The sequence below is a fragment of the Vulpes lagopus genome, chromosome 11 (assembly GCF_018345385.1).
Source record: "Vulpes lagopus strain Blue_001 chromosome 11, ASM1834538v1, whole genome shotgun sequence".
Classification (NCBI taxonomy): domain Eukaryota; kingdom Metazoa; phylum Chordata; class Mammalia; order Carnivora; family Canidae; genus Vulpes; species Vulpes lagopus.
In genome coordinates this window covers 101,876,876-101,900,096 of record NC_054834.1, presented here as the reverse complement: position 1 = coordinate 101,900,096, position 23,221 = coordinate 101,876,876, and the positions used below count along the sequence as shown (strand labels likewise).

The following is a 23,221-nucleotide window of genomic DNA, read 5'->3' as shown; positions in this document are numbered from 1 at the left end:
ATGGTTGTCTGTTTGCTTTCTTTCCCCCAACTCAAGGCTGTACAGCAGTTGCTTGCTCAAGTGGGTATAGCCTATCTGGACAGAAAGGGTGACGCTGTCCCCATGAAGCCAGCTCCAACCTGCTGAGATTCTATTTAAGTACCATTGACTCATGGTGAAGGGGGTGCCAAGGGCCAGGGGAGAAGGCTCATTGCTTCCGAGGCTGCAAAGTATCATCACCAAAGTCAAGTGGCTGGTTTCATATTTACTCAAATGGAGTGGCTTACTGGCAAGACAACTTCTGGAGGAAAAGCAATAACAGATGAAAGTCCTCCTCTGCACCCATGCACACCCTCACAAACACATGCTCCCACCCCCTCTCCCTCAATTCTACCCAAACACCAACCCCCAAATGTGTCATGAGCCCCAATAGCCTTCCCCTAAACTTTCCATTTAAATAAACTTCTTTTGGGGTGAGAACACAGATCAGGATAGCAAAACATAGACCCTGGTTTTGAGAATTGACAAGCACAATACAAAGTACTGCAGTTCTGGACTTGTCTCCATTTAGAGCAAAATGTTTCTGAGTCCATCAGTCACAAGTCCATTTCAAAGGCGGGTGGAAGTGGTAAACCTTTTCAAATGTTCTGTTTATGCCCAATGTACACAATCTGGGCCCAGCAAGTATCAAATATTCAGACAACATTAGCTCCCAGACTAACATGTGAGTAACTAGACTGGGGTGGTGGTCCAGCTGTGCAGTGCTCCTTCCTGCAGGCCCCACATCCCCAGACTACAGGCAGGTGCAGAGAGTGAGCAGGAGAGGGGCAGAGAGCACGAAAGACCACACAGGCCCCAGGGCCTACAGCCACGGACTGCAGACTTGCCGCTCAGACTCTGTGTTGCAGGGAGACGTTCTGGGCTAGAGATTCATTCGGGGTTCAACCCGAGTGCAGCCTACCCTCTGTGGCCTCTTCTGGTTTCAGCTAACACCACACATTCACATCTTGTTAGAGAAAACATCATTCTCCCCAAGTCTGCAACATGTAGATTTGCAGGCTTGCAAATAATTTTTTTACGACCTTTCCCCCCAAATTTACCTTCTTGCTTCCCTTCCTCCTCGTCCTTCTACCCTTTCCTCAACCCCTCCCCTTCCTCCTTGTCTTCTTCCTTCCTCCTCTTCTTCTTTGGTAAATTTTTGTTTTGCCAAAGATCTCTCCCCCTGCAGGGATGTGCAGCTGTACACTAACCGAAACCACAAGTGGAGGAGGCTCAGGGTTCTTCCCAGCAGCCCCAGGGCTCAGTTTCCCTCTTCCTGAAGTGCTGTGGCATTTATGGAGCTGTTCAGACCCTTCCCACAGTGGTTCTATTTACAGGCTGCCTCGTGAGGAGCCTCTGCTGGGAGCCAGCCAGCTGGGATGACAGATGTCCCCTGTAGTCACAGTAGGGACGCCCCAGGATTGTCTGTACCACAATGAGCAAGCAGATACATGGAGGAATCAGATATCACTTTAACATAATCTTAAACATTAAGAGAACTGGTCTTCCACATTTCTTTCCACTTCCCATCCAGCTAATCTTCGGTGTGGGTTATAATTTCACATTTAAAGGATCTCTGAAAATCTTTGGTCCTTTTCTCCTTTCCTTCTTGTAGAAAAATAGTAGGCATGCCACAGTGTAGCGCCCACACCCTGGACTTTCCAACTACAAGCCTAGTGGAAAAATAATCAGAAGGAATATTTTTAGTGCACTTTAGTAAAATAAATATACATACACTCTAGTTGTATTGTGAATATCAGACTCCAGATGAGTAGATTCCAAGTGGTGATTTAATATTTATACACCTAGACGTTTTTATTATATTATCATTATTAATACTTGGTGTAGGTACTTAAGACATTACAAAACATTAAAACAGCATGTCACACTACTTTTTTGTGTTAAAAAAAAAGTCACCCTACCAGAGGGAACGAGAGCAAATATCGCATTTTACTTTTTAAGTTGATTTGAAAACATGTTTCGCTTCTAATATTCTTCAAGTGCTTCTTGAACGTTCACAAACTCTGAGTTAAAATAGATTTGGGGAGATCTCAACGTCAACACATCTTACTTTTTAAGAGGAGAAAACTGAGGTGAGGATTTGCATTTGAGCAATGTGCCCCCACCCTGCAGAGTTTCTGTTCGTGGTGTGTTGAGGAGTCAGCTTTGGGCCAGAAGCTCATCTCTTGGTCATCATTTCTCGGACAGCAACACATTGTTGCTTGCTAAACTCAGAGTTCCCCACTTACTCACTGCTTTAGCCCACTCAACCACTGAATGATCTGATGTGCCGTGGACGCTTTATATGTGCTGTCCTCATCTAGCCTTGTTTCCTTGCACATCCTTATAAGCTATTTGTTTACAATAGCACAATTCATTTGGTCATTTCAACCAAAATTACTTTTTGATGATGCCCTAACTAATTTATGTGGCTACAACTGCACTAAAAGCCCCTAGCGGAGGCCTTGGTACCTCAAAGCAAAATAAAGTGAGATGCTCTAAATGTCATCTTTATTCTTTTTTTTTTTTTTTTTTTTTTTTTACATGATGTGATATTTTTTAAACAAAAGAACCATGGTTCTGTGCCTTGATTATCTTTTGGTAAAATATTATTATTTTCTCATTTCGTACACTACACAAAACAGAAGAAATTGGTAAAATCTCATTTTTTCCATGTCTATCTTCACAACCTTCAGACTGCCCAGATTTTGTGGAGTTTTTTTTTTCCACTCGTTTCACACAAAAATACATTTGTATGCATGGATGTTGAATTTCACTATATATGTTCTTGCCTGGCAACATAAGTAAGCTGTTAATACACAAAGTGCATTATAGACATTCTCAGTGATAATACGTGACAGGCCATCATTTGTTACTCATTCTGTTATACGTCTTCGTTTAGAAACATAGTAAGTTAATATGAAGCATGTTTCCTGTCTGCAACCTGACCAAAAAAATTACTTTTACATTTACATAATGTTAATGGAAATTTGTAACTGGAGTCTCATTATGGGTCACAATTACTTTGCTGGAAAAAAATAGCAATGACAGAACTGGGTTGGGATCCATTCTCTCAAAATAAGTCTTGCAAACAAGCTTTCTTATAATTATATTACTTTAGCCTGAAATTTTTACACTGTAGCAACATCTTACCCATCAGGAAGGAAGTGGAAAAGGACGCAGTGTATATATAGGTATATTCCATATGTCAGAGTCTCCTGTTCCAATTACACAATTTTTGTTTTTTTGTCAATTTGGATAAATCGGTCATCTGAGTTCCAGGAATTAAAAGCAGATTAGAAGCAGTAAATTAGAATAGGGGAAGAGATACAGAGCCAACTAATAAAATCAAACTTCCTGACATCACATAGCACTTTGCTATTGACAAAATGACCATGGAGAGTCACCCGCTGGCAGGATAAGAAGCAGCAAAAGAGTGCACGGCCGGATATAGCACGCAGGGGGGCATCACTGTGGTGTAGTGCAGAGAATTATTATTTTCTAGATTGATAACCCTAACTCGTCATTTTAAGAAAAAAGACAAACTATCATCATTTGACACATATCACCAACGTGGCTATTGTGTACTGGACTATAAGAATACAAAAGTCCTGAGGAAACATGGAGTCCAGAGTGAATTAAAGCCCCTGGAATTTAAGTCATGGCCAGTCGTGACCAGGCCATACCATGGGTCCATTGAAAGGATATATATAAGAGAATAGAAATTTGTTCTGAAAATGTCCATCCCAGAGGCTTAAAATGTGTTAAAAGTTTAGTGTTTCACATCTGCAAAGTGGCCCTTTTTCCTGAAGGATATAGAGAGCTGAAGTTTAAAATCATAGTTACCATGTCCAGAAAATACCACAAACATAATATGAACACACAGAACTTGCAGGATGGAGAAAAGAGCCATTCCTGAGACACACTGCCATCTCCAATGTCAAATGGAGCAATCGTCTTCTCTCTCCAGGCTGTCCCACTTGTGCCACCGCAGGGCTGGCCTGGAGCACAGGAGGACAGGAGCAAAGGGAAGCCAAGGGGGCTTTGTCTTGAAATCTCTCCAAGCCTTAAGCTTAATAGTTTGTCTGTAATAATCATAGCAAATCATTCAGGTTGAATTATAAATCTTTGGGTCCTTTCATTTCAAATGCAGGCATCCCTGGGAGTTGGTAACTGTGAAGCCTTCCATTGCTGAAAATGAGCATTGGAAGCTTTTTCCTGGAGTGGGCAAAAGGATGGGCAAGAAATGAAACTCATGAAGGGAACATTAAGAGAAATGGACTATTTGTTTTGTATTTTGCTTTTGGCCAAACCTGTGCCATAGTTCCAATGAAGGCTTTATTTTTTATTTTTAATTATTTTTTAATTGGCTCCATGCCCAATGTGGAGCCTAACGTGGGGCTTGACCTCACGACCCTGATCAAAACCTTAGCCAAGATCAGGAGTCGATGCTTAACCAACTGAGCCACCCAGGGGGCCCCAAAAGGCTTTTGTTTTTAATGCACTTCCTTAGTTTTAAAATGTCCCATGTCCCTCACATAAATTGGCCTTGCCAACAACAAACTCACAATAATACGTTCTTATGCCAAACCAGCCCCAACCAACTTAGTCAAGACTAAGAATAACAATCCAGACTGGTCGTCATCAGCCTCTTTTGCTTTCTGCATCTTCTCAAAGAAGCTTTGTTTATTCCTAACCCTGAGAGAAGCTTACTGCTCCCTGGGAAATATGGTGAAGATGTTCATTCTGTTAGTTGCAAGAGAACTACAATTGTAAAGTCTTAATTTTATTCCTAATCATAGCTCTATTAACTTAATTCCATAACAAATATGGAGGGGCTGACCAAGTGGAAAGATAGGAAAATCATCACACCATTTGTTAGGGGAAAAAAATTTCTCTTAGTATTTTAAAGATTTTTAGAATTTTTATTAATATGGATTATAACAACATTTAAATTTTTTTAATAGGGTAAAATACCCTGCCCCAGCTTTGGGTGTTTTTTTTTTTTGCCTGAGTGCTCCAATTGAGCAGTTGTCTTGGCCATTTTCACCATTCCCCATTGTTGACAAGCTAACCAAAGTTAGAAACAGCTGCAGGAACAATGATCCCATAGCCAAGCAAACATGGCACTCAGTTCCTTTAAAAATATGATCTCAAGTTATATGGGGATTAGATGGGAAGTTAAGTTTTCATGTTGGAATATGCAGGTAAGAAATTTAAGCACAGTTAGATTTTCCTGAAAATCTAGTTGTTAAACGTACTTCGTTCATGCTGCCTTCCGCTTGTATCTGCAATAGTCTTAAATTTGAGCTGGGATAGGCACAAGATTTAAAATAAATTTTTGTAGGACCAAGAGAGAAAAGTGCCAGCAACTTTGTCAAAGGAGCTCATGTGTCAGAAAGAAGCTGATTCCATTTCACATACCCATAGCGCCATGAATACTCTTTGGTCTTATAAATCATCTTCAGTGGAAGTGCATACATTCTGAAGCAACAGAAATAAAATTGTGCCCATCATTTATCAGCCTTAAATTTTTTTGATCCAAAGTAGATTTAAAATTTCATGGTTTAGAATTACAATATTAAGACTCAGCCTTTCTCCCTTCATCACACAGTTTTCAAACAGAAGTTGATCTTTCCCATTTAAACTAGCAGACATAACCCAGTGATTATCAGATTGATGATAGAGCCCCTTTTCCTTTCTCTAGACTGAAGTTTATAATATAGATCATGTTCCAGTAAGAGAAAAAAGAGTATAAAATTTTATATTCCAATGATAGATATTAGTCAGTGACAGGACATATATTTTCCCTTTTCTTTTTTCTTTTATTCTGTTTATTTTTATTTAAAATAAAAGTTATATTTTTAATTGCGGTAAAATACACATAAAATTCACCACCTTAACCATCTTAAGGGTAAATGATATTAAGTACTTTCACATTGTTCTATCCATTTCTAGAACTTTTTAATCATCCCAAACAGAAACTCTGTACCAGTTAAATAGTAACTCTCTACTGGGGACATGTTTTTTAATACAAGAATCTGTGTATACCTATAGTTGCAAGTTATGACTTTGGGGAGAAGAGTTCCTGCCAAAGTTTAATGTGAATAACTCAGGATGTAGTCCCTTTATTTATTTATTTTTAAAGATTTCATTTATTAATGAGATACAGAGAAAGAGGCAGAGATAGAGGCAGAGGGAGAAGCAGGCTCCCTGCAGGGAGCCAGATGGGGGACTCGATCCCAGGATGCCGGGATCATGCCCAGAGATGAAGGCAGACTCTCAACCACTGAGCCACCCAGGTGTCCTGGATATAGTCCCTTTATATCTCAATCCCATTTGTCTTTCTTCACTAAAATCGAAGACATGTGTATTAAAACACTGAATTTCAAAGAATTTAAATATTTTAGATTTAATTTAGTATTTTTAAATATTTAAATTTTAAATTTAATATTAATTGGTTATTTCATAAGTATGCCAGCCGAACACAATCTTCTCAAATATTTTTGTGAGTTCTAATAGCGAAATAGTTTCCACCTCTCTAGGATGTTACTGATTTATCAATTTAAATGTTTAATATGATCTCTGTGGTTGGCTTAATTGGTAATTTAAAACTAGTATTCAACAATTTCATTTACCATATAAAATAAACAGCACTGATTAAGTATAGGTATGTCAGAGGAAAAAATTGAATCTGCATAATAATTTCCATATATGCAAGTCTGCTTGGGCCTTTATAGATAATTATCTCCAAGAAATGTTACAGATAAGTTCAAGGTTCTGTTATTACAATATGCAGAATTTGAAATAAGCATTTTGAGAAAGCAAATATTTTTAGGGCAGATATGTTTTCTATGTATTACAAGGCTAAAACCTAACATGTACACAGCCTTTATTTCCTTCCAAATAATTTATTTGCTGTCATTGAAAAGAATTTTAATGTGTCTCTGACTTTTCTTATCATAGCTCAAATTTATCAACCATGACATTGTTCATTTTTTGCTGCTAAATGCTTCCATATAATCTGAGAAGGTTTATGTTTTTCTTTATATTTCTCTTTACTGATAATGTAAAGAGAGAGTTGCCTGTCAATATGTTTATCTCTCTCGAATATGGAAAAGGGCATGGAAGGTGGTGTGTTTAATGGAACTGGACTGCTCAGAACTTTGGTTCACTGGAAGTTGAACTGTGTGTTCTTAAGGCGAGCTTAATGCATGCCCTACTCTCAGTTCATTGCCATAGGCTCTGTTTATACACAAGCTAGCATTGCCATCAGTGGTGATGCTGTCACTTTATTTTCCATCTTGGAAGGACAGCTGAAGTTAGTGGCCTATATCTAAGAAGGAAAGATCTTCAGGAAACTTCTAGTGAAAAATAATTCTTTGGCTGAATTTGGGCAAATAAAATATTTTTGCTACTAAATCTCATATCAGGTCCCCTCTTTTATCTTACTTATGTTCTCAGTGGTCTGATTGTCAACTCTTTATTGACCTCTGCAACAGGATCAGCTCATTGGAGCCTAATAAATTCATGCCTTGATGCTAGAAGAAAGCCCCAGGAGGCAGAAGGATCTGGGGCAAGTGCTAGCATACGGAGAACAGAATGAATGGGAAACGCGATGTCAAATAAATACAAATAAAAAAATTAGAGTTGTTGAGAATCTATGACATGTTAAAAACTTGCTTTTTTGGAGGCCAAAGGATATTTTATATTTATAAATCTAATTGTAAATTACAAATCAAGGGTCACCTGGGTGGCTCAGTTGGTTAAGCATCCAACTCCTGATTTTTGGCTCAGGTCATGATCTCAGGGCCGTGAGATGGAGCCCCGCTTCAGACTGCACACTGGGTGTGGAGCTGCTTAAGATTCTCTCTCTCCCTCTGCCCCTCTCTCGCCACTTCTCAAAAAAATTACAAATCAAATAGTACAAAGAACATCTTAGATTTTGGGGATATATTTAAATTCACATTATGTGTTTACTTAGCCGACTTGTTTCCTATTGAAAAATCACTGAATACATTTTGAAGATCATAAATATTTTGAAGTGTTAAGATTTTTTTATTTATTACAAGTCAGTGTCAGTGTCCTCATTTTAAGCAAATCATCTGTTTCTTTTTATTGAACTGCAGCTCAAAGAGTCATTCAAAGATATCAAAAAGAAATTCAACAATTTAAAATTTAATTACACTAAAAAAAATGAAAAAGCTCGGAATCTAAAGGCTCTTAAGAATCAAATTCAACAAGTCGATGCTCATGCTGAAAAGATCCAGGTAAAGAGAAAATGTGAGTGGTGTGTTTGTGTGTGTATGCGTGTACGTACACTACTACAATTATTGCAAAGTCATTCTGCGTTTCAATTCTAGAAGCCTAACCCTTGGGCTTTTTTGCAGCATTGGGACTCGGAAGGTGGTTTTCCACTTTTGTAGCAGTTAAGTTCCTCGCATAAAATGTATACGTTAATTTATCTCGAGGCAGCTCTAGGATGGATCCTACCAAACCTACCCAGCCTCTCTGCTTCCATTCTTCCCCACCACACGCATACACACACGCAGGCATCACACACATCCATGTACACACCTCTATATACCCCTTTTCCTCTGCTTGCACCTGCCTCTGTCAGGAACTTCCTCCACTACTCCCAGAACTTCTTGTTCTACCTTGATTACCACATGTACCAGCTAGATTCTTTGAATACCTTTCCCAGGAGACAATGAGCTTCCTGAAGATAGTAAAATATTTTATGATCAATGTCTTTTTTAAAAAAAATCATAATATAATTCTTGAAATCTGGAATAGGACCTGGTATACAGTGAATTTTCTATATGATTTTGATGCTGCATCAATAAACTATGTGGAAGAAAACCCATTCTTTCCAAAATGCATTTGTGATCATTATGATTTTAATATATTATCATGGAGAAAGCTGCAAAAACTTCCCCAAGTTTTTCTCTCAATATGTAATCACCAGCTAGCCTCATAAATAAAAATGGGAAGTTATTTTAAAACTGTTTCTTTTTTCACACAGGCTTTGAAAAGGAAAATGGAAAAAATTGAGAAGAAGACTTCTAATTCTTTCTTAAATTATCCAAATAATAAAGTTAATGTTCTTTTGGAAGCCATGAAGGATTTGCAAAAACATGTGGATGAGTTTAACAAAGTTGTGATGGATTATAAGTTGAATTTGGACCTGACTGAACATCTCCAGGAGATGATAGAAGAGGTATCCTCTTCTTGCTGTAATGGTATCCATATGTAATGCTTTTAAAAATTGCTCTGCTACCCTAAAACAATGCTGCAGCAGTTAAATTTGTCATTAAATCTATGCATCATCCTCCTCTTCATGATTATTTCCTTAGGATGATTTCTTAAAATAGAATTGTTAGACCAAAGTGGATAAATGTTGCAAGGTTTGACTGTATTGTCCAGTTGTTCTTCAGAAAGATTTTACTAATTTACTTTTACCAGCAATGTATAAGGGTTTCTTGTTTCTCCATGACTCCATCAACTCAAGATGTTTCACTATCACGGAGTTATGCTTACTGCTGGCTATCCTTTTAAAATATTCAAAATGACTTATTTCGCAAAATTTGAAAATATTTAGAAAGAAACCTTAATACTGGGATTGGTCAGGTACAAAAATTGTTAGTGGTGTTATTTTTGTTTCTGTCAAGAGGATAAATGGCAGAGTATGCATGAACTATATGAAATTGGACAAGTTAAAGTTATTATTTGCACATTTCATATTGAAGAAATTCCACACTTGAAGTTCTTTGCGGCCCATTATTCTGTGATACAAAATGTCTCTCTTTACCGCGGATGCAGCAGCTTTTAGATGTAACACCACACTAAGGAAGATGAGGATGATCATTCTTCTATATCTGATACATAGGTTTGCTGTGGCTCCATGGCACTTATTTAAAGCCGGCTCCTAACAGAGTCATGTGTTTCTATTTCTCACTCATCATAACTGCTCTGGCCTTAGTCAGACACATTCCTTCCATCACAGTTACTTAGTATTTTTTGGTGAGAAACTGTCTCAATTCTCTATTGTGCTTTTCACATATTGAGTACAATATTCGAAAATATTGACTTGAGTACCTTCTATTTTAAAAAAAATGGTTAAATACTGTTCTTTAAATAATACTTCCTCAATCCATAGACTACGTCTCGTTCTTAAAAGAGACTTTATTTATTTATTAGAGTGTTAATTAGGCAGTGCTTTATCCATGTCTTGTTAATAATTTCAGTTAATTTGCTTGATTTTGCACATTTGGGCTTTTTCTCTTTTCTTTTAGCTGATAATTTGAATTCTTCTTAGTGTCATATGCTTTTTTATATTGCCTGTTCTTATAAGTCTGCAATGTTCTTAGGAAGTATATTTCAGGCAAACCTAAGAAGACAAGAAAAGCAAATGAATTTCCATACCTTTATTTTCTTATCTAACTCTAATACCTTAGTGCAGAAGCATATGATCATATTTTGATATTTTCCTTATTATGACTTAGAAAGTTCAAACTAACATGATTATAAAGTTGGAGGAAATTGAAATGTGATACTTCAGTGGTCAAGATGAAGAACTTTAGAAGGATGGCATCTCTTTAATCTGTGCTTTATCCCATTTTAATTTAGTGTCATTTTTGGTATGAAGACGCAAGTGCCACAGTTATAAGAGTTGGAAAATATTCCACAGAGTGCAAGACAAAGGAAGCTGTGGAAATTCTCCACCAGCAGTTCAATAAGTATATCATGCCCTCAGTGCCTCAGCAAGAAGAAAGGATTCAGGAGATCAGTGACCTAGCTCAGCGCTTATACGGTGAGGTCTCTTTTAAAATATCCAGCATTTGCCATGGAACAAATCTGTAGTGAACCTAACCCAGCAGAAAGCAGAGCAAGGCAAGCCCTCAGGGTCCTCACTACAGCAATTATTCAGGCAAGAGACTCAAGATAAGAGCCCGTATCTACAAAAGTAAACAGTAGGGAATAGAGGAAGGAGTTTCTGCCTGCAGGAGAAGAAGCCTTTGGATTTTAACTATCTTGTGTAAACCCTCCTTCTCTATTCTCTTTTCTCCCCTATTCCTGTTGATCATCCCCAGGGTAAGAAAACCACAACAATGCTCTGCTTCTGTAGATTAAAAAAAAAAAAAAAATCTCATCTCCACTAGGGTGATTTCTTGAAAAACATGCAAAACTCCTCATAACACTTTAACGAGGTATAAAGCTGAGGTTGAAGTCTGCAGTGCTCATATTTCCATGAGAGGTGTAGTTTGTGGATTTAAGAAACAGCTGATTTGGCTTGTACATTTAAGAAATGGTTCCCTTGCCTTCCTCTCATTTGTGGAATAAACAGGAGAACTCAAATTATCATCTCACTGGTTCTGCTTTTCTCTTCTCCAGGACCAGGAAAGATAAAACAGTTGTCTGTCTCAGGAGTCTTTCTATCTAAAGGAGGCCCTAATTTAAGAAGCCCTCTGGGCGATGACAGTCCTTGGGGGTGCTGAGGTACAAGTTTCATGAATCCCCTGATGCTGTTCCTGTAGACAGGGGTAGTTCCCAGTGGCCAGGCAAATCTAGCCCAGAAGGCAGATAGCAATGGGGGGAGGGGAGCAAAATGCTTCAGCTGGCTGCCCACATTGCGGCCAGGTGGGTATTTTCTCAAGTGACAAAGAACGCTATCCACGGATAACCATAAAAATGCATAGAACCATATGTACTGTAATACAGAGAACAAATTATTTCCAATATCATTATATATTATTTCAGGACATGGTAAATACTCACAAAGACCCAATACTAGTTAAATCCCCCTCCCATCACGCATATCCTGCATCCTGCCTTGCCTATGTTCCTGGCCCTTGTCACCAACAGACAGATGGATAGTATAGCTATTTGTTTATTGTCTGGCTTTTGCACCAGAGTGTAAGTTCCATGAGAGAAGGGATTTTGCCTCATAGTTTCCTGCTTCATGGTACATACTAGGTGCTTCACAAATATTTGATGAATAAATGAATCATTGAGTGAATACCTTGAACAAATAAGATGAATGGCGTGAGTCTTCATCTGCTGAGTATGGAAGCTATGCAATTCTTAACATTTGCAGTAAGTGAGAAGTGAGAAGTGTTAGGATTATTGTATTAACTCTTGGAGGCCACCCAAGCATCACTGGACCCGGCATTGTAATGCAAATAAATGTAGCTCAAAAAATTGTTTTGAGTACCTATTATGTCCAAGATAATATGATTGATATTAAAAGACAAATAAAACTTAGTTCCTTCATTTAAGAATCCATTGCCTACGCCTGGACGTAGGTAAATGCAGTGAGAAAGGTGATATGAAAAGTGTGTATTGGTTCATGAGGGTTAGCATCACAAAACACCACGGCCTCGGGGGAGCAGTTCGTTTCCTCACAGTTCTGGAGGCTGGAAGTCCAGGATCACAAGACCACAGCGCTGCCTGGGTTGGTGTCACCTGCAGCTCCTCTCCTCGGCTGGCAGCTGGCTGCCTTCTCGCTGCCCTTTCACATGGGCTTCCCTCTGCGCCCACCCTTCTCCTGGGTCGCTCCCTCATCTTACACGGTGGGATCATCATTCTGGATTAGGGTCCCAGATTGATGGCCTCATTTTAACTTAATCACCTCTTTTGAGTTCTTATCTCCAAATGTAGCAGCAATCTGAGATTCGGGGCAAAAGGGCTTCAAAATAGGAGAATTCTGGAGGACACACAATTCAGGCTGTCCCAGTGTGAAAAGGTTTAGTCTAAACCTCAGAGTCTGTAATCCCGGTTTCAAATCCCTACTTCTGCAATTATTGTCTGGGTAACCTGAAGAGGCTCTTTGGGCCTCAGTTTCCTCATTTGTAAAATGCAATAATAGAGCCTTGAGAATCCAAGGAGAATTACGTTAATGCTTATCCATAAAGTGCTTATCCATAGTCACATAGTAAGCACTCACTACGTGGTAGCAATTTTTATTATTATTCCAGCAGAGAGAGAGTAAATTTAGGTGGGGGATGATTAAGAACACTTGACGGAAGATATCGGTATTTGAAGTAGACAGCAGGGAGGGGGCCAAGGGCACTCCTGGTGTAGGAACTCCTACACTCCACTCTGGCTGTGGGGAGGAGTTGCTGGTTCACTTTGATCAGAGACTAAATATATGAAGGAACTAGGGTGACATACATTCGGGAGAAGATCCTTGAGACCGTTTTAGGGAGGGCTTCAAATGCCAGATTGAACAATGACAATGTTCTGAGCAGGAAAAAACGGATTAGGGTGGAACTTTAAGAATATTAACACAGCAGTATGATTTAGGTTACATAAAAGTGACAAGGTTCAGCAAATGTAATCATTTTTCCGAGGTACCTGGTTTGATTTTTTTATTTTTGTTTTTGTTTCCAAAAAATGCCTTCATTCATTTATCTATTCAACAAGTATTTATTAAGCACTTACTGTCTACCAGCTTTTACACCAGACACTGGGGAGGTGAATTAATGCCTGGGATTTTTTTTTTTTTTTCTGCTAAGGATTTCAAAAATAGTTTTTTGTCCCTTCTCCCCAGGTTTTGAAGAGGGACAGAAATATGCTGAGAAAATCATGGCAAAACACAAAGAAGTTCTTGAATCTATCACTGAATTATGTGTCTCTCTCACAGAGCTTGAAGAAAAGCTGAAGGTAATTTCTTCTTTCCAGAATATGTATTTTTTTCAAGGAATATAAATAAAAACGTGTTGATAAGTGTCTTCTGGTGCAAAGATGTTCTAATAGAAATTCTCAAGGGACATAATGTGCACATTTGTTTCACAGCTTTCTAACATAATTATCTGGGTGTTTCTGATAATTAATTCTGTTTCTTTTCCATCACTGCAGAGAAAAATATTGCTGGGAAGGAGGGCTAAACACAATTAAGGTGTCTCATTTACATTTTCATGGATCACATCCTAAAGGATAAATGTGTGCCATTAAAATCAAAGTAAAGTCTGTATTAAGTAGCCTTATGTTTTCATTCCCAAATAATAAATGGAAGGTGTTTTTTTTTTTCCTTCCAAATCATGGCCCCAGAGAAAATAAAACTTAATCTTCAGGTATTGTATTCACTGAACATTTAGCTTCTTGGAAGTATTAAACCAATCATTAGCATCTTTCATGAGATAAAAAGTTGATGAAATAAAGGATAGAGAGAAAAATATGTTGATGTCTAATGCTTAGGCAAAATGCAGTTAAAAGACAGAAATACATACATTGTTTTGTCTGTATTTTGTGAAAACTAGTTTCATTAGTACTGTTTGAATGACTGGCTGAAAGAACTGGCTACTTAGGATGGAGAGAATGACTAGATAATTAAAACCATAGGCTTTAGAGTAAAACATAGCGGCTTAGGAATACCAGTTCTCCCAATTCTCCCAATTATTGGATTTGTAATTTGGGGTAAACTACTTCATGTCTTTGAGTCTCAGTTTCTTGATCTGTACAATGGAGTGAACAGGGGAAAGTAATCACAGAGTAACCCTGAGGATTAAATGTGAAGACACCCGTGATTATCATGATCATTATTGATATTGAGACGTAAGGGTGCTCTTGTAGTTCAGAGCAGAATTGTATTTCTAGCAACCATTTTCTTCTTTGTGAATTTCCATGTCATAAATTTGAGGACCCAGTCCATTCAGAATAGTTTGCTAATTGAGGCAGTGACCAACCAAATTATCTTTTTTCCTTAAGAAACTAGATTTTCAACTTTTTAACTGTTTTGTATAACACTGCAATGAACATCTTCATACATATTTTTTCCCTCTTGTGTTATTCCCTACACATAAACTCTCCAGAGAAGATTTGAGTAAATGAGCATAAAGTTGTTAATGTTTCTAATATATATAAGTTAAATTGCATTCCACAAACATTTTACAGTTTTAATGCCACCAGTGATGTATGAATGTGCCATATGCCATATTATCTTTTTATTAACTTTTTAAATAATGATCATTTCTTCTCCACTTCCACCCAACCCTCTGAGGGTCTGTTTCTTCTCCTGACTTCCAATACATAGCTTGAAAATAGCTGCCTCCTCTGACTCTTTGCTCTTTATGATCTTTACAATAGCCCTTCCATTTCTGTTGTACAGCTTCAAGTGAGATCCACTTAACAAAATTTACTCTTATCCATTTCTGCTTTTCACCTTCATGGCCATTCTTTCTGAAATTTCTTGTCATTCCCTCTGCCCACTTCCTTGTTCCCCATTCTTTTCACATCCCTTAGTCAGGAGTCAGTCCCTCTTTTTCTCATTTTTCAACCCATCACTTGGGTTCCCTTTTTCACTAGTCAGGAGCCTCCGATTACATACTCTAGCTGGATTACCCTTCCTAAATACAACTGTATCATTTTTACACCCAAAGCACTTCACTACAAATTGTTCATTGCTTACCAAATGAAGTTGAAACTTTAGGCTTTCCAGTGTTCTGAGGCTATCTTTCCAAATTAGTGTGCTGCTTTATTCATTGTAGGTCCCTGTCTCACTGGTCTACTACCCCACGTTCCTGAGTTTCCTGCTTTTAAACTTTTATGTACGTGACCTTCTCTCTCTGCTTATCTAAATGTTACCATCTCTCAAAGCCAAACCCAAATGCTGCCTCCTCTGCCAACTCCTTTGCAGGCTGTGTCCCTGCCTTTCTGATCCCCAGAGCACTTGTGTTCTTTCCTACTATAATGGTCACATATAACTACCATTACTACCCCAACCTGTCTACTTGGTTACACCTGAGGAAACCTTTGGCTCTGTTGAGTTTAGGGTCCCACACAACATTTAACACTGTGCTTTGCCTAAAGCAGGTTCTCCAGAAAGAATTTTGGCATTTGTTGTAAAAACTCAAAGGATTGGTACCGAGAAGAAGAATCATTCAATAGCTTAAAAAGGTTTGATTTGGGTGCATATAAAAATGAGGAAGGGCCTCTCTGGCAAGAGATACGTGCATCAGCAAGGCTCTTACAAGTTACAGCCTGAACAAAAGCTTGTCAAAGAATGCTTACTAACACTTTACGGATGTTTGCATGAGAGCATAAATGTCTAGTTTTTATGTTTTTAAGGTTGATGCTTTGACTGTTTTATAGGGGTTATTAAAAATAGGCCCAGAAATCCCTAGCGAGGCTGAAATAGTGATAATGATCCTTTCCATTTGTATAACAATTTGAGATTTACAATGGCTTTTCATATATATTACTTCAGTGATTTCTAAATAACCTTGTGATGGTGGTGAGGCAAATGCTGTTTTCCTTACTTTATTTATTTACTTTAAAGATTTTATTTATTTATTCTAGAGAGAGACAAGGAAAGAGAGAGTGCACATGAGTGGGGCAGGGGGGAGGGAGGGCAGAGGGAGAGAAGCACAGATTCCTCTGTGCTGAGTCCAGAGCCCAAAACGGGGCTTGATCTCAAAACCCTCAGATCATGACCTGAGCTGAATAACCAACTGAGTTACCCACATGCCTGATTTTCCTTGTTTTAGAGGTGAAGTTCAAAGAAGGTAAAAGTACTTTGCCTGGGGCCTCACCATCAGTAGTGGTGGGATCTAGAATTAAATGCAATTCAAAATCTAGCATTCTTTCCACAACAACTACCATTTCGAAATTAGATATCAAACGTGTACTAAAGCAGATTAATTTATCCACTAACACCAACCAGATTAAGTTTTAGAGTTAGACTGAAAGCTGAATCTCTCCCTGAAATCTCTGAGTTCATATAGCATGTGGACTTTGAGGAGTGTGCTATTTCTTTAAGGCTCATCTAATGACCATGTCCTGGGTGGAAGAGAGAATGTTCTGGTGTGGTGTAATCAATCATCCTAAACTTGGTTTACCTGAGGCTCCTTTCACCTTTACCAAGTCTTCTCAGCCCTCACAGGGGCTCCCCAGCAGCTTGCAAACCCTGTACTTCCATGACTAAAACAGCTCCATGAACTATAGGAGCAAAATATCATCACCCACATTAAGCGTGGTTTTCACGTTTTGTTCTCATTTTTTTTTTCTTTATCATACCCAGTGATACTTTCTTCCTCTCTTCACGAATCTCTCAAACATTTGCTTATGTAAATTCTTGGGATTTCCTCTTTGTTCTCCATCAAAATCTTCAGACATTTCTTCTTCATCACTGCTCCCGCAGACTCTCCTAATGGCTTAGACCACCATGCACAATGATTCCTTTCTCTAGAGAGCATTCCTCTAGGTACATCCTACTGCACTAATGACTTTGTTCTGGTTGGGCCTATGAACAACCAATTTTTATTGGCAATGAACTTTATCAAAAAAGCAAGGTAGATGGGGAACTGTGCACTTGACAAGATAATTTTGTAAATCACATCATGGGAGTAGTCAGTCTCTTGTGGAATACATTTGCTGAAAGGCTCCAAGTGGCCTAGGTTTTCTTTCAAGTAGTTCTTATGTAGCACTGTGCTTCCAACTTCCCTGGCCAAGCTCTCACTAACCATTGCTTTGTACAGCAGGGAGACATTTTAAAGACAAATGTGAATCAGGAAGATTTCCATGATGACTTCTTCGACCTGCTGAAAGAACCAGCGAGAAATAAGCAGACACTATTCAATGAAGAAAGGAATAAGGTAAACAAAACTATGATTTCAACTGTTCATTTCATTTTGAGATTAGAGTCCTTGTTCATTGAAAAAAAAAAGTGAATTAAAGCCTTCTTGTCTAGCTGAATCAAATCTTTCAATGTAAATGCAATGTGCACTGTACTTCCTTTCTACCCTTTACTTAGTCTTCTTCTTCCACCTATGCTATTTCCCTTAGAGTGCCTCCTATTTAATAGTGGGACCACAGCATTGCACAGTGGTATTTGGACAGCCATTCAGTCACCATACTGTCACCCAAACCACTTCTATTTCTCCCACCTTTAGCTGCCTTTGCCATTTTCCTTTTATAGTCAATCCCAACTTCAAGTTTGACTTCTCTCTATCATACCATCAAGCTGTGGTTCTGCTATTTTACACCAGCCACCAGAAAATCTTAATACATGAAATTATCTTGTGTCCATTCCCAGAAAGATGATATTTCCAGATATATATTAAAACATAGAATCCAACTGAAATATAAATGCTAAAGTAGAGAAATATTTAAAATCTGTATATTACAGATAAATTAAACTTGTAGCAAAAACTGCAAATATTCACAAAATGCAAATGTTTCATGACTTCAAAAGTGTTATTATATAGATTTTTGGTGTAAGTTGCTCACTCTCTATTCATAGCTGCTGGACTATAATTAGTGCCTATCTTTTTGCTTTGCCAAGTTTGCTTCCAATGTTTCTCTCTCTCCCAAGGAACTGAAGGAACAAAGAGTCAACGTTATTCTCAACTGCTCCCAAATTAATAAAGTATACTTCCTGTGACATGAGAATTTAAAATAAATATCTCTCCACTTGTAGTTATCTCATGGAGAAAGTTTTATCTTTCTTTGAAGTCAGTACAATTCTTAGATTTTCTATATAACCTTCTAAAACCTTTTCCACAGGCTAAATCTATGTCAAGGTCTACTACATATATACAGTTTCCAAGAAGCAAGTATCATTATGCAAATGGAATTTTTTGCTTCATGGTCTTGAAGCATTTAAACCCTGGTTCTATTCTGAGGCAAAGGAAAGCTGCCAAACTTTGATCACTTGTCTTAAATCAGATGGTCTTTTGTTACTATGATTGGTCTATCAGTGTTACTCAATCTCAGCACTATTGACACTTTGGCCCAGAGAATTCTTTGTTGTAGAGACCTGTCCTGTTTAGCAACATTCCTGGCCTCTATCAACTAGATGCCAGTGGCAGCCACCACCACCTTCTCCCCTCCCCCCCATTTGTCACAGCCAATGTCCACAGACATTGTCAAATGTTTCCTGGACAGCAAAATCACCCTTGATTGAGACCCACTACTTGAAATAGTAAAGAATAACATTAAATGCATCACATTTTCTTAACTAAGTTTCTAAGAGATACTTAATTCAACTTATTTTTAAAATTATGCACAATTTCTACATTGTCAACCACACACATGTACTAAGAACTGAAGTGAAAATCATTGCTACCAAAGCAAACCACGATCATTTGTACTTAATAATATGGATTTTCTTGCTTTTATTTATTTCTCTTAAGAAAAAATTAGAGGAACAGGTTCCTTTAAATATAAATGCAAGATTTATTTTCATTGAGAAATATACTTTATTTTAATATAAGTTAAAAGGTCATCTGTCATTTGGTATAAAAGTGAAGGCTCCCTATTATAGCTGCCAAGAACTCTCACTGACATCATTTCACATATACATTCTGGTGTAGTTGGGCACAGAGAGCACAATGAAAGGATGGCAGTAATCTTCCCTTTTAAACAGCTCAATCACATTTACCCTTTTATTGTCTCTATCATTTATATTATGGGTCATACGCAATGATTCTCAAAAAAACCATGTGAACAGATAACAAAAATCACCAAGTTAAAAAAAAAAAAGCTTAGTGGGGAATAACTGTGTCCAATTCTGATACCCCAAATGGTATTGATCATCCTTGGAAAGTTATTTGGCTTAAAAGAACAATTCTAGAAATGTGTGGTTGGAGGAAGATGGCAGCAGAGTAGGAGGGCCCTAGGCTCCTCTGGTCCCATGAACACAACTAGATAACTATCAAATCGTCCTAAATACCCCAGAAACTGACCTGAAGACTTACTGAATAAACTCCACAACTAAAGGGAGAGAAGAGGCCATATCAAAGAAGGTAGGAAGTATGAAGATGTGGTTTAGGGGAGAAGCAGATCACAGGTGCTGTGGAGGGCAAGTGGCTGTAGTTGCTGAGACGGGTGAGAGAGAGGAGCACACAGGAGAATGCACAAGGAGAACTTTTCCCCAAAAACCTTGGCTTAGAAAACAAAAGGGACTGTTTTATGGGATTGGAAACAGGCTTGATGTAATGAACAGCAGGCTAGAAGAAGCAGAGGAATGAATTAGTGACCTAGAAGACAAAATGCTGGAAAATAATGAAGCTGAACAAAAGAGAGAAAGAGAATTATGCAACACAAGAATAGATTTAGGGAACTCAATGACTCCATCAAACGTAGTAACATTCATATTCTAGGAATCCCAGAAGAAAGAGAAAAGGGGCAAGAAAACATATTGGAAGAAATAATAGTGGGAGCCTAGATGGCTCAGTTAGTTAAGTGTCTGCCTTCAGCTCAGATCATGATCCTAGGGTCCTGGGATCGAACCCTGCATCAGGCTTCCTACTCAGGGGGAGCCTGCTTCTGCCTCCCCTTCTGTTCCTCCCCCCACTTGTGCTCTCTCACTTTTGAGTAAATAGATAAAAAATCTTAAAAAAAAAAAAAAAAAAAAAAAGCTAAAAACTTCCCTAATCTGGGGAAGGAAACAGATATCCAGATCCAGGAAGCACAGAGAACTTCCATCAAAATCAACAAAAGCAGGCATATTGCCAACACCAAGACATATTGCCATTACATTTGCAAAATATAGCAAAAAAGAAACAATCTTAAAAGCAGCTAAAGAAGTCCTTAACTTACAAGAGTAAATCCATAAGGCTAGTTAGAGATTTCTCAACAGAAAAATGGCAATTCAGAAGGGAGTGGCATGATATAGTCAACATGCAGAATGGGACAAAATCTGCAGCCAAGAATACTCTATCCAGCAAGGCTATCATTCAGACTAGAAGGAAAGATAGAGTTTCCCAAACAAAAACTAAAGGGATTCATGACCACTAAACCAGCCCTGAAAGAAACATTAAAGGGGACCTTTGAGTGCAAAGGAGAGACCAAAAATGACAAAGACAAGAAAGGATCAGAGAAAAATCTCCAGAAATAATGACAAAACAAATAATAAAAAGGCAATAAATACATATCTATCAATAATTACTTTGAATAAATAGGGTAAACCCTCCAGTCAAAACGCTTATGATGTCATAATGGATTTTTAAAAAAGACCCATTAATTCCTGGCTACAAAAGACTCATTTTAGACCTAAGACACCTGCAGGTTGAAGTGAAGGGATGGAGAAACATTTAGCATGCAAATGGATGTCAAAAGAAAGCCAGAGTATCAATACTTGTATCAGACAAACTAGACTTTAAAACAAAGACTGTAGCAATAGACAAAGAAGGGCGTGATGTAATCATAAAGGGGACAATCCAACAAGAAGGTATAACAATTGTAAATATTTATGCATCCAACATGGGAACACACAAATATATAAAACAATTAAAAATGAATATAAAGAAATTATATTGATAATTTGATAATAATACAAGAAAAGCAATATAGGACTACCTCAAGAAGCAAGAAAAATCTCGAATAAACAGCCTAACCTTAAAGGAGCTAGAAAAAAAAAGAACAACAAATGAGGCCTAAATCCAGCAGAAGGAAGGAAATAATAAAGATTAGAGCAGAAATAGATGAAACTAAAAAACCAAACCAAAACAAAAGAACAGATCAATGAAACCAGGAGCTGATTCTTTGAAAAACTAATGAAAAATTAGTAACATAACTTGGTAAGTATAGCCAGACTCACCAAAAAGAAGAGAAAGGACTCAAATAAATAAAATCACAAGTGAGACAGGAAAAATAACAACCAACACCATAGAAGTATAATAGAATATTATGAAAAACTATATGATTACAAACTGGACAACCTAGAGGAGATGGATAAATTCCTAGAAACATATGAATTACCAAGACTGAAACAGAAAGAAGTAGAAAACTTTAACAGACTGATAACCAGCAAAGAAATGGAATCAGTAACCAAAAAACTCCCAACAAACAAAAGTCCAGTGCCAGATGGCTTCACACGCAAATTCTATCAAACATTTAAAGAAGAGTTAATACCTATTCTACTCAAACTATTACAAAAAATAGAAAAGGAAGGAAAACTTCTTAATTCTTCTTAATTAAAACTTCTTAATTCATCCTATGGGGCCAGCATTACCCTGATACCAAAACCAGTTAAAGACTCCACCAAAAAAGAGAACTACAGGCCAATGTCCCTGATGAACATGGATGTAAAAAAATCTCAATAAAATAGAAGAAACCCAATCCAACAATGCATAATAAAAAAAAAAATCATTCACCATGATCAAGTGGGATTTATTCCTGGGTTGCAAGGATGGTTCAGTATTCACAAATCAATGTGATATACCACATTAATAAAAGAAAGATAAGAACTAAATGACCATTTCAATAGTTGCAGTAAAAGCATCTGACAAAGTACAATATCCATTCATGATAAAAACTTCAACACAGTAAGTTTAGAGGGAATATTACCTTACTAAAGGGCCATATGTGAAAACTCCCACAGCCAATATTGTCTTCAATGGGAAAAAACTGAGAGCTTTCCCTATATAGTCAGGAATAAGACAGGGATGTCTATTCTCATCACTGTTATTTAACATAATACTGGAAGTTGTAGTCTCAGCAATCACACAACAAGAAGAAATAAAAGCATCCAAATCAGCAAGGAAGGAGTCAAACTTTTATTATTTTCAGATGGCATGAGACATTATATAGCAAATCCAAAAGACTCTACCAAAAAACTGCTAGAACTCATAAACTAATTCAATAAAGTTGCAGAATATAAAATCAAATACAGAAATCTGTTGCATTTCTATACACCAATAATGAAGCAGCAGAAAGAGAAATTAAGGAACCAATCCCATTTGCTATTGCACTAAAAACAATAATATACCTAGAAAGAAACCTAACCAAAGAAGTGAAAGACCTATACTCCGAAAACAATAAAATACTGATGAAAGAAATTGAAAATGACAGAAAGAAATAGACATTCCATGCTCATAGATTGGAAGAATAAATATTGTTAAAATGTCTACGCTACCTGGGGCACCTGGGTGGCTCAGTCAGTTAAGCCTCTAGCTCTTGATTTCAGTTCAGGTTTTGATCTCAGGGTTGTGAGTTCAAGACCAGTATTGTCTATATTACCCAAAGCAATCTACAGAAATAAAGGAATCCCTATCAAAACACCAAGAGCAGTTTTCATAGAACTAGAACAAAACATCTAAAATTTGCATAGAAACACAAAAGACCCAAATAGCCAAAGCAACCTTGAAAAAGAAAAGCAAAGCTGGAGACATCACAATTCCAAACTTCAAGTTACACCGCAAAGCTCAAGTGATTAAAGCAATATGGTACTGGCACAAAAATAGACACATAGATCAATAGA

General features: G+C 37.6%; 1 protein-coding gene across 6 annotated transcripts in view; it reads left to right on the top strand.

The window, feature by feature from the left end:
* Positions 1–23,221, top strand: part of CCDC141 (coiled-coil domain containing 141) — a 194,067-nt gene that overhangs the window by 146,125 nt on the left and 24,721 nt on the right. For 5 of the 6 annotated variants that reach the window (XM_041722524.1, XM_041722526.1, XM_041722525.1 and 2 more), the window contains 5 exons: positions 8,148–8,288; positions 9,044–9,238; positions 10,648–10,831; positions 13,571–13,683; positions 17,496–17,612. In XM_041722524.1, the coding sequence (XP_041578458.1) occupies positions 8,148–8,288; positions 9,044–9,238; positions 10,648–10,831; positions 13,571–13,683; positions 17,496–17,612 (750 nt within the window). The remainder of the gene's footprint in view (positions 1–8,147; positions 8,289–9,043; positions 9,239–10,647; positions 10,832–13,570; positions 13,684–17,495; positions 17,613–23,221) is intronic. The other variant, XM_041722523.1, reaches the window with a different exon arrangement.